Source organism: Mobula birostris, chromosome 5 (genome assembly GCF_030028105.1).
Source record: "Mobula birostris isolate sMobBir1 chromosome 5, sMobBir1.hap1, whole genome shotgun sequence".
Lineage (NCBI taxonomy): Eukaryota > Metazoa > Chordata > Chondrichthyes > Myliobatiformes > Myliobatidae > Mobula > Mobula birostris.
The window spans coordinates 191,366,440-191,378,838 of record NC_092374.1 but is presented as its reverse complement, the minus strand read 5'-3'; the positions used below and the strand labels follow the sequence as shown (position 1 = coordinate 191,378,838).

At 50.3% G+C, this 12,399-nt stretch overlaps 1 protein-coding gene across 3 annotated transcripts in view; it reads right to left on the bottom strand.

Moving 5' to 3' along the window:
- The window catches only part of dhx16 (DEAH (Asp-Glu-Ala-His) box polypeptide 16), a 56,224-nt gene that overhangs the window by 11,712 nt on the left and 32,113 nt on the right, over positions 1-12,399 (bottom strand). For all 3 annotated transcript variants that reach the window (XM_072259148.1, XM_072259149.1, XM_072259151.1), the window contains exons 11-16: positions 11,113-11,323; positions 10,692-10,790; positions 10,277-10,429; positions 7,805-7,945; positions 6,972-7,134; positions 2,986-3,104 (exon numbers count right to left, since the gene is read on the bottom strand). In XM_072259148.1, the coding sequence (XP_072115249.1) occupies positions 2,986-3,104; positions 6,972-7,134; positions 7,805-7,945; positions 10,277-10,429; positions 10,692-10,790; positions 11,113-11,323 (886 nt within the window). The remainder of the gene's footprint in view (positions 1-2,985; positions 3,105-6,971; positions 7,135-7,804; positions 7,946-10,276; positions 10,430-10,691; positions 10,791-11,112; positions 11,324-12,399) is intronic.

Genomic DNA, 12,399 nt, shown 5'->3' with positions numbered 1-12,399 from the left:
CCTCTCGACGTTCATTTTCAGTGACTTCATGTCTCTCTAGCAAACGTCTTTGAAACGAAGGTGGGGCTGCCCTTGTGCTCTCTTGCCAGAGGCCAGTTCCCCATGCAGCAGGTCTTTCGGGATTCTCCCGTCTGACATGCGGTGTACGTGGCCCAGCCAGCGGAGACGGCGTTGTTGGAGCAGGGTGAAGAGGCTGGGTATCTGGGCGCGGGCCAGGACCTCATTGTTGGTGACTCGGTCAGTCCACGTGATGTCCAGGATGCGCCTCAGGCTGTGAAGGTGGAAGGCGTTGAGACGCCGCTCTTGTCTGTAGTAGAGGCTCCAGGTCTCGCTGTCGTAAAGCAGTGTGCTGAGGTCGCAGGCCCTGTAGACTGCAACTTTGGTGTGCGTCGGCAGCTTTCTGTTCTCCCGGACTCTCTTTGTCAGCCTGGCGAATGTTGAGGCTGCTCGTCCGATCCGTTTATTGATCTTGGGGTCTAGGGAGAGGCTGTCTGTGATGGTGGAGCCATGGTATGTAAACTCGTGAACTACCTCCAGCTCATAGTTTTTGATGGTAATGGTAGGGGGGTGCTCAATGCCTTGGCCCAACACGTTGGTTTTCTTCAGGCTGATGGTCAAGCTGAAGTCCTGGCAGGCTCTGGAGAAGCTGTCCATGAGGCGTTGTAGTTGCTCTTCAGAGTGTGTTGCCAGTGCCACATCGTCTGCAACAACATGTCCCTGATGAGTACTTCACGAACCTCGGTTTTTGCCCTCAGCCGGGACAGACTGAACAACTTCCCGTCCGATCTGGTGTGGAGGGAGACACCATCAGCTGATGCTCCATCTTCAGCATGACTGCGAAGAAGATGCCAAACAGGGTGGGGGCAAGCACACAGCCCTGCTTCACACCGCTGCAGATGTGGAAGGCCTCTGAAGAAGAGCCGTCGAACTGAACGACACCCTTCATGTCTGTGTGGAATGACTGAACTATCCTGAGGAGCCTCGGGGGGAATAGGAATGGGGAATGGGGGGGGGGGGCAAATATCGGATGTCCGAGAAATCAATGTACATGTACTTCACTCGGTTAACAGACCTGAACACCACTGATCTGGCCCACAGCAGATTCCAGACCCCCTGGTTCATCCAGGGCTACTGGTTGTGGAAGTCTAAACGATTTTTTGGGGACACAATCATCCATGTCTGACTTTATAAAGTCCATGACAACTGTGGCGATTTGTTCAGATCATGTGGTGAATCTGGGAACATGTTCCAGTCCACCGACTTGAAGCAATCCTATAAGCACTCTTCTGGCTCCTGCAATCACCTCTTCATTGTTCCTACCCCTGCTGCCCTGTTCTTTAGCCTCTGCCTGTATGCAGGTAGGAAGAGGAGGGCAGCCAGGTTTCCCGAATTACAGTCTGGGGATCAAACAGTTGGCATTGTTTATGGTAGTATAGCAGTGGTCGAGTGTGTTGGGACCCTTGGTGCCGCAGGTGATATGCTGATGATAATTAGGCAGAAATTTCTTTAAGCCAGCCTGAGTGAAGACCCCGAGAATGATTGGAAAGGCGTCAGGGTAGGCTGTTCCTTGTTGCTTATCACTGTACTCAATACCTCAGTGCTTGCTTAACTTCTGCCTCTGGCGATATGTAAACCACGGTCAGAATCACTGAGGAGAACTCTCAGTAAGTAGAATGGCTGGCACTTAATCAATAGATGTTCCAGATTAGGGGAATAAAAGTGTGACACGACTGTCACTTCAAGCACTAGGAAGAGTTATCACAAAACACAGACACCATCTTTTGCCCTCTTTGAATCAGCAGTCCAGTCCATCCAGTGAACTGAGAAACTCTTAGGTCTTACTGACATATCCAGCATGTCTGAGCCAGCCACGTCTCCGTGAAATACAGAATGCAGCAATCCCTCATTTCCCTCTGACACAGCAATCTTGCCCTTTGGTCCATAATCTTGTTCTCCAGTGACTGTACACTTGCTAACAAGATGCGGGGTAGATGGAGTTTCATACCCTGATGTTCCAGTCTAGCTTGGAGCCTCCCCTCCAGCCATGGTGATGTACCTTAGTCCGTTTAAACCGTACCTGCTGAGGTTGCTGAGTCCTTCAGGATATTGTAAAATCACTGGTTGTTAAGCTGGTTTAAAAGAACTTTACTTAAAGGGAAAATACAGGCTGCAGATTACAGCGATAGGAGTTTAGAAGAGGTATATGTAGAAGGTTTCTGTATAGACCGCAGAATGTCACCGTGTGACACCTGTACCATCTTAATGTGGCCCTTGTGCTTCCATGGGTCGGTTACAAAGTAAAGCCTCCCCCTCTCTGCTGTCATACCACACAATGCCAGGGCAGGGACAGCACGGGTCAGATACAAAGTAAAGTGGAGCTTCCCACGTGGCCTCTTCTACATCGGACTCGGCCACCGCTCATCGTGAGCAAATGGGACTAAGCTAGATGGACATCTTGGTCGGCGTGGGCCAGTTGGGCCAAAGGGCCTGATTCCAAGCTGGTCACTCTATGATAGTCTAACCCATCGTTGTACTGGGAGACACCGGAATCTGGAGCAACGACGACCACCTGCAGGGGGAACCCTGTGGGCCGAGCAGCCTCCGTGGGAGGAACGGAACCCTGCAGTGTCATGACGCAATGTTCTGACTCGAAACGTTGACAATTCCTCTCTCCCCACAGATGCTGCTTGACCTGCTGAGTTCCTCCAGCAGGCTGTTTGTTGCCGCATCCACACGTTTGAGTGTTAACTTCTCTCCAAAGTGGCCTGGCAAAGCACAGAGCAGTTGCAGAGAGGCAGGGAGGCAGGGAGGGCAGGCCCTGACTGTAAGATGCATGCCTACATGTGGATAAGAGAACAAAATCTGGAGAGGGCAGATGGTGGTGGGGGGAGTTTGCAGGGAAGAGGGAGGTTCAGTTTAGGAAGAGCATCATGTAATGCTGTGATTCAGCTGGGCATACTCCCTCACCCCCCGAGCGCACCTTACCTTGGTGAGCTCGCCGAGGTGATTGAGCGCTCCCAGCGCGTAGAGCTGCTCCAGAGCGAGCACCAGCGTCTCGTGAGGGGGTGGGTCCATGAAGTCAAAGTGGATCAGGTCATTGATTCCTTAGGGGGAGAGAGTGGAGAGTGTTAAAGCCAGTGCTGGCCAGAAAGCGTCCCTCTGGCCCAAATGCAATTCCAGCCAGGCAAGGTCAGACAGAGGTTAAAGGTGAGCTTTGTTTGTCACATATACATTGAAATGTGTCATTTGCATCAATGATGATGATGTGCTGGGGGCAGCCTGCAAGGGTTTCCATGTGCTCAGCACCAACATAGCACACCCACAACCTACTCACCCGAACCCGTACACCTTGTGGGACGAAAACAGAGTATCTGGAGGAAACCCACGTGGACACGGAGAGTACATACAAGCATCAGTGGCATTGTAATAGGTGATGCTACTTGCTGTGCCCCCATGTATCCACGAGTATTTAGACACGCGTGCTGCCTCTGTCGTGGTCGAGACACTAGGGAACGCTGGCAGCCAATGAGTGGCTGCAGCTTTTCCACATCACAGGGCCAGGTATTCTCCCACGCCACCGGCACCCCCCCCCCCCCCCGCACTGTTCCCTCTAATTTGCGCGGGTGTGTGGTTGCGCAGTAACTGAAATGCTCCCATGCACGTAGCCTTCGTTGCCGTGCACCTGGAATTGGACGCAGCCAGAAACAGTTTACGAAACATGAAAGATTTTACTTTTGGAACTGTATTTCATTACACCTTTCAATTAATAAATAAAATCAAGAGCTTGTGATTTTTCAGTTTTCCTTCTAAATATTCATAGTATGCATATTAGAGAAAAAAGGCATTTAAAGTGCCACACTGTTTTCAGGCCGTGTAAAACGTTCCCACTTTAAGAGCAATGGTTGGTGTGCCCGTGCAGCTATTAAAACTAGTCAGGATGTTGACCCTCTGCCGTCTCCAAGCCTTTAGTGGGGGGGTGGGGGGGTTAGTTAGTCAGTGGCACCCCGAAACTGAGTTGGAAGGTGGTTGGTCAACATTTGCTCCAGAGACTTGAGAGCAGAACCTGGACAGGCAGTTCTGTATCTCACCAACAGTCTCTCGGTAGAGCAGTTTTCACAACTGCTCCATCGAGAGACTGTTGGTCTGGTACAAGATTGCATCTGCCCCTGCAACAGGTTGGGTAGAAAAACAAATACTCCCTGCATCATTTTCACAGAGAGCAGGAATGTTCTCGCTACAGTTCTGCGTCACTACCTATTCCTCAGTCAACATACAACCTACAGCCCATGATGTTGTGCCAGCCTTTTAACCAAGTTTAGGATCAGACTAACCTCTCCCTCCTACATAGCCCACCATTTTTCTTTCAAAGGAATCTATTGACAAATCAAATTCATTCAGAACGCTGCTGCTGGACTTTTAACTAAAACCAGGACGAGGAAACATACCACTCCCATACTAACTCCTCCACATTGGCTTCCTGTATCTTTCAGAATTGATATTAAAGTTCTTTTATTTGTTTTTAAAGCTTCAAATGGTCTAGGACTAGAGTATATCACAGAATCACTTTTGTTTTATAAACCTGCTCGAGCTCTCAGTTCTTTTTCCACTGGTCCCTTAAATTTAGACAATTACCCTCAGAAGATAACTGGGAGGTCAGCTTTTCTGAACTACGCTCCTAAACTGTGGAATTCAATATCTAAAACTGTAAGGGATGCAGACTCAGTTGTCACTTTTAAACAACAGCTGAAAGCCTGTTTATCTAAGCTTGCTTTAAAATGACATCTTTTTGTCTTTTATTTTCATTTTTGTTATTTTCCTATTTGCACTTTATCACATTGTAAAGTGTTTTGAGCTACTTTGACTATTATTATTAACATCCATGTGCCTATCTAACACTCTCTTAAATGACCCTAATGTATCTGCCTTCACCACCACCTCTGGCAGCACATTCCACGCACTCATCTCTCACTGTGTTACAAAATAACCTCTGACATCCATCCTATATGTTTCTCCAATCACCTTAAAATTACGCCCCCCTGTATTAGCCATTGTTACGCTGAGGAAAAGGTGCTGGCTGAACTCTCTATCAATGCATTTCATCATCTTACACACTTCGACCAAGTTACCGCTCATCTTCCTTCACTCCAAAGAGAAAAGCTCTAGATTGTTCCACTTTCCCTCATAAGGCATGCTGTCTAGTCCAGGCAGGATTCTGGTAAATCCTCTCTGCACTCTCACCACAAGATCACTGCGCAAAAATTCGGCCATTATCACTGTGGCTTTTGCAATTCTGTAGGTAACATCCTGGACGGACACTTCCTTCTAACCTCACCTTAATTAATTAAAGTATGCAATTGACTGAGAATTACTTCTGCGCTCAAAGCTCTGAAATTCTCTGTGTTACCATTGCTCAAACGCTGCCCGTGACCAGGATATTGCCAGGTGCGTTTCGATGATAAGCCCGTGAACGGACTCCCCAGCCAAAGGTGAAGTTGGATACCAAAGGGAAAGCGGCAGAGTGGCACAGTGGATGGGGACAATCCGTCACGGCAGGTAGGGACACTGCTGCACAGTGCGGTGTCCGAACCCACCCTCCGGCGCACCGTGTGTGGAGTTTGCACGTTCTCCCTTGGCTGTGTGCGTTTCCCCTGGTGATCCAGTTTTCTCCCACATCCCAAATTCGGTGGGTTAACTGGCCGCTGTGAATTGCTCCGGGTGTGTGGGTGAGCTCCGGAGCATCTCGGTGGAGTTGATGGGAATGTGGGAAGAGTAACAAAGATGGAATGGGCTCATGGAAAACGGGTGGCTGATGTTCAGCACCGACTCGATGGGCCCATTTCCACACCGGGTCTCCCATGACAAGGTCGAGCTGGTGTTCCTTCTCCTTGCCTCATGATGACCTCCCCTCTAACACACAGTGAATGGCCATACTCTGCAGTCTGTTGTGGCATAGAGGGACCGAGGAGTACAAGTTTGCTGAGAGCAGTAGGGTGGTGAAGAAGGCTTCTAGCGTACCATCAGTCAGGACACCCAGTACAAGAGTTGGGATGGTGAGAGGCTCACTTTTATAGGAAAGGACATCATTCAACCGGAAAGAGTGCAGAGAAGTTTACGAGGATGCCGCAAGGACTCGAGGGCCTGAATATAGGGAGACATTGAGTAGGCTAATCCTCTAATTGATGATACCTTACAATGGGAAGACTACATTGTTTCACGATTGAGCTACAACAGATGACCACCCTGGGACAGCATGCACAATGTCACTGCAGGAGGGTCACGTGACTCACACCAGTCAAATCTATTGAGTGAGGCAGCATTGCATCTGAAAATGGGAAATGAATTTCCAATTCCACACTGCTCAAAGCATGGAACTGAATTTCCAGGCACTTGTATTTTAAAATCTTCTCAATTCTGCAGACTCACTCCTGAATTAGCTCAGATAATACGTCAACAAGTTTAAGAAGAAACGCGAGAAAATTATGTGCCAGGTTTTAACTGGAATCTGTGCTGGCTTCTCCAACTGTACTTAAATCTAATCTGAGGTGTATAAAGTCATGGGGGGCAGGGATAGGGAGAATAGTGTTCCTCAGGGTGAAAGATTTAAAAAGATACCTCAATGGCAACTTCTTCGCAGAGTGCGGTGAGTATATATGGAACTAGCTGCCAGAGGAAGTGGTTGAGGCAGATATGTTAACAATATTTAAAATAAAATCTGGAAAAGTACAGGGAAGGGAGGAGTTTGGAGGGATGTGGGCCAAATGTGTAGGCAAACGGAGAGGGTGCAAGGAAAATTAGCAGGGGTGCCGAGTGGAATTGCCCACTTTGGTCGGCACTGATGAGTTCCAAAGGGCCAGATTCTGTGCTCCACTATCCAAGGCCATCCCCGAATCCAGATCCGTAAACACGGAAGAGAACCTCCCACCTTAAAACCGCAGTGTCGCTCCTGCCATAAACGCGAGCTCTCCCCTTACCCAGACTCTTCAGCAGCAGCACCACATTGCCCAGGTTGGTCCGCTGTATCTCAGGGACGGATGTCTCCTCCATCTCGTGCTTGAAGGCCCAGGCGGTGTACAGTCGGAAGCACTTGCCGGCGGCCACGCGGCCCGCCCTGCCTGCTCTCTGATTGGCTGAAGCCTGGAGGCAAAACAAAGCGTAGAACATGTAACGGTACAGCACAGCAACAAATCCTTCACCCCACGACGAGAGAAACAGTAAACAAACTTTCACCCACGACGAATGAAACAGGACAAATCCTTCACCCCACAACTAGTGAAACAGGAACAAACCCTTCACCTCATGACTAATGAAACAGGAACAAACTTTTGACCTGGGAAAAGGCACTGGCTGTCTGTTCTGTCTCTGCTTCTCATAGTCTTATTCACCTCTATCAGGTCTCCCCACAGACACAAGGAGAAAAGCTGGTCAGATTCTTCTGTACTGGGATTAGCAACTGCGTGCCGATCTCTACGTGCATGTGTGCCCACCTGTGTGTGTTTGTGTGTGCAGAGTTTGCTCCTTCTCCCTATGACCGCATGGGTTTCCCCCAAGTGCCCTGGTTTCCTCTGATACGTGCGGGTCGGTGGGTTAACAGGCTGTTGTCAATTGCCTCCAGTGTGGGTGGGTGGTAAAACCCTGGGGGGGGGGGGGGGGAGTCAATGGGTCTGAGCAGAATAAAATGGCATTAGTTTAAAATGAGAACTTGATGGTTAGCAGGGTCCCTTTTGGTAAGTGTATATTCAGGTTTGTGATGTGCTTCCTCCCAGTCTCTTTCACCGCCAGTGGCCCAGGCAATCCCAGCACTTACTCTGGAGCAGGGAGTGACGATCAGGGACTCCATCCCCGTCCTTGCATTGTAGCTCTTCTGCTTGCAGAAGCCCGGGTCTATCACGTAGATGATCCCGTCGATCGTCAGGGAGGTCTCCGCAATATTAGTGGCCACAACGACCTGAGGGGAGAGCGTAAATAAAAGTGTGCTGGTCGACGGAGGGACAAGTCGCTCTCAGTCACACAGCGGTGGCTGAAAGTCGAACACTAGTGGATGACAGCTTTTATAAGTGGAGCTGCTGCCTCCCGGTGTCAGGGACACCGGTTCGATCCCAACCTCTGGCACTGTGGAGTTTGCACATTCTCCCTGTGACAATCTGGGATCGATATCCTCCCCACCCCCCAGATGCTCCAGTTTCCTCCAACATCCCAAAGATGTGCTGGACTGCTGTGTAGAGGTGAGCGGATGGGAATGTGGGGAGAATAGAATGGGAATGTGGGGAGAATAGAATGGGAAAGTCCTGATGAAGGGTCTCAACCCCAAATGTCAACCATTTACTCTCCTCCATAGATGCTGCCTGACCTGCTGAGTTCCTTCAGTATTTTGTATGTGTGGCTTGGCACAAGAGAGAATTATTTTTACTGCAAATAGGTGGCTGATGGTTGGCGTGGACTTAGTGGGTAGAAGGTCCTGTTTCTCTACCTTGGGCAACAGAGGGACGTTGTTGTGTCCCATCCTCCCCCTGCGAGGCGAACACTCTTGACCAGTGCACGTGGAAAGGGAGGGAGGGTCAGCAGTTTCCAGCACATGCAGGACAATCCAGTGGATTCTGATCGGCAAACGGGACTGCGCTTCGACACTTGGATTGGCCAGCCTCAGTGCAGGAGAGTTGGGCTGACATAGGGGGGCACGGTTGTGTTCGGGGTAACACAGCAGCCCAGTGGTTAGCGTACATATTACTGCTCCTCCTGTAAGCTAGGGGTCTGACTCCCAGCGCAGTCTGCCTGTGACCTTGTGGGTTTCCCATTTTCCAAAGATGTATGGTCGGGGTTAGTGAGTTGTGGATGTGCTATGTTCACGCTGGAAGCGTAACACCTGTACATACAATGTTCAATGTACACATTTCGCTGTATGGTTTGTCACACATGTGACAAAAGAAGCTAATCTCAACTTACCTTACCCTGGTGTCACAGGACAAGTCCACTGCTGCACCTCTTCATTCACCTGCTCTACCATCATTCATTTTATAGGAAGCATAAGGTCGGATTGCAAACCCAACCCCCTCCGATCAGTCCTATAGTGTTCGAGGCTCAGTACAGCTGAGTCAGAATTTTGGTGGAGGGCACGGTTCGAACCCCACTCCACTCACACAAAACTCTCTCTCTCTGGGTCAGAAAGTGGGGGTTCAAACCCCTCTCCACACACACAGAACAAAGAGGGAGACACAAAGCACTGCAGAGGTTGGAATCTGGTGCAACACACAATCTGCTGGAGGGATGCCGCGGGTCGAACAGCATCTGTGGGGTGGGAGATTGGGCAGGAATTATCAGCGGTGAGTTGAGACCCTGCACTGGGAGGGAGGGGACCACCGTGCACAAGGAAGATATTAAGTCAAGGGGGAAGTTCAGGAACAGAGGCATTAAAGTGGACGAGGTGGGTGACACCAGAAGGTGGTAATCAAGTAAAAAAGATGTTTACATAGGACCCATCACTGCCTTCGGAGTGAGAGGGGATCAATGAGAAACTAGTTAACGAATGTTTGAAGTCTATAGGAACAGGAGTGACCATTTGATCCTGTTCTGTCAACTATAAACGGAGCAGCATGGCAGCTTCGCAGTTAGTTGGGTTCAATACCCATCGCTGTCCGCGAGGAGTTCGCACGTGCTCCACCTGACCGCACGGGTCAGCAGGTTAACTGGTCAGATGGGTGTAATTGGGTCTGCTTGTCTGCTGGGCCGGAAGGGCCTGTTACCATCTCAGTGAAAATAAAACCACACGATCAGGGAGAGGGGACAACGATGAAACAAGTGAGACTCTGGAAAAAGGGGCTGAGCAGCCAGGTGGGCAGACACGAATGTGATTTACAATATGGATTAGCAGCAACTCTGACTGACTGCTCCTATCCCATGATATGGATTATTGACATAGCCACACCTGAGAAAATACTTACTGAGGTACCTCAAGAGCGATTATCAGGATCAAAATGCTGGAAACGCCAAACAAAAACCTAAAAACACTGGGAAATCTCAGCAGGTCAGCCAGCCTCTACAGAGGGAGAAACAGTGAGGAGAGAAATAGGCAGCCAACACCCGGTCTTAACTTGGAGACACCGACTGTCTGTTTCCATCCACGGATGCTGCCTGACTTGCTGAGTTTCTGTGGCAGTTCCAGAGCCAGACACTCCGGTCTCATGCCCACGCACGGTTACGCTGCTCCACGTTCGGGCGCAGGGAGGCTTCACCCCAGAAAGGAAGTGCAGCTTTTCAAACGCCGAGTGAACAGGCCACTCACCTTCCTGGCTCCGGGTGGGGTGGGCTCGAAGATCTTCGCCTGCATGTCGGAGGGCAGGTTGGCGTAAATGGGCAGCACCAGCAGCTCGGCGATCTTGGAGCCCAGCCGGCGGCAGCGCTCCAGCAGCATCTCGCAGGTGGTCTCGATCTCCTCCTGTGCGGGTGGGGAAGCAGCAGCCCCGTCAGCAACCAGCCCCAGCGAAGTTCACCACGCCTCGGACCGACCGAAACGCGGACAGAACACAAACAACCTGCTGAGGGAACTCAGCGGCTTGAGCAGCACCTTCAGGAATGGAGGGCAAGGGGAGAATGTCAAGGGGGGGGTTGGGGGAAGGGTGAGGGGAGCTGGGGGAGGGAGAGGAAAGATGCTGAGGACCCTTCTCCTGCCCAGACTTATGTCCACAGGACCCACCTACCTGCCCGGTGAGGAACACCAGGATGTCTCCCGGAGCCTGGGTGACGTGGATCTGGAGGACAGAAACCACGCAGGCTTCCAAGTAGTCCGCTTCTGGAGCCTGTGCGGAAAGCAAGGGGAGGGGATCAATCAGTTGTTCCTCTGTCTTTGTGTGTAGTTTTTTTTAATTGATTCTATTGTGTTTCTTTGTACCTACTGTATATGAATATGAATCTCAAGAATATGAATCTCAGGGGAGTACATGGTGACAAATATGCACTTTGATAATAAATTTACTTTGAATGATAGGGATATAAAGCCTGCAGTTTGTTTCCTCTCTTGGTGGCTGCACACACGAGAGCCTTCTGGTCAGATATGGTTCACAAATCCCGCCCCTCCCTTCCTCAGCCTCCCTCACACACCCTCTCTCCCTGCCCCAGCACCTTGGTGTAGTAAATGTCAACGGGGAACCGGCGCCCGGGGATCCGGAAGATGGGGGCGTCGTCGAAGAAGGTGGAGAACTTCTCCGTGTCGAGCGTGGCGCTGGCAATCAACACCTTGAGGTCCGGGCGAAAGCGGGCGATGTCCTTGATGAGGCCAAAGAGGATGTCGGTGTGAAGCGTGCGCTCGTGGGCCTCGTCGATGATCACCACACTGGAAGGGCACAAAGGAAGCGTTAAATCAACATCTCAGAGGGCCACGAGGGGGCATGGTTTTAAGCTGCTTGGAGGTAGGTACAAGGGGGATGTCAGAGGTAAGTTTTTCACACAGAGAGTGGTGGGTGCGTGGAATGCACTGCCAGAGATGGTGGTGGAGGTGGATAAAATAGGGTCTTTTAAGGGACTCTCAGGCAGGTACATGGAGCTTAGAAAATAGAGGGCTATGTGGTAGGGAATTTCTAGGCAGTTTCTAGAGTAGGTTACATGGTTGACACAATATTGTGGGCCGAAGGGCCTGTAAATGTGCTGTAGATTTCTATGCTCTAACCTTGTCATAGGGTTTGGAGGCTTGTGTGCATAAACGACCCGGACAGCTATGTTGGCTGGAGTCAGGGCTTATGCCTTGGCTCTTGGTAGGGTCACCCATGCCAAACAGGTCAAAGGGTAGAGGTCAGACTACGAGTGGCCCACTGGTTCAGGGGTTCAGCTCAGGGCCAACAACCCTGAATGGTCAAAGAAGTTGTTACGGAAACAGTATGCTGCACTAGATGCCAGCAGCACGACAGGCACCAAGTAACTGAGAGGCTCTATCGTCAGCCCAGCTCACTGATGCAATCACAAAGGCCGCTCAGCAGCAGCTAAACTTCACTGAGGAGATTCAGTTTGTCACCAAAGACTTGAGCCAGTTTGCACAGATACACCATGGTGAGCACTGTGACTGGCTGCCTCTCCCGCCTGGTATGGAAGTTCCGATGCTCAGATTCGGAGAAAGCTGCAGAGCGTTGTAAACTCAGCCAGCTCCATCATGGGCACTAGCCTCCGAAACATCGAGGACACCTTCACAAGCATCTGTCGTTACAGACTCTCACCACCCAGGACATGGTCCACGAACACTAATTCACTCTTCTGCATTCTTTTTGCACTTTTTTAAAATACATTTATTCTGATAACTATATTTTTTATTACCACCATGCTGTGAGCTTCATGCAAACAAGGAATTTCTCTGTACCAATCTAATCTGTCTCAGATGCCTATTAACTCCAGCAATTCCCCTGCCACAACCCTACACCA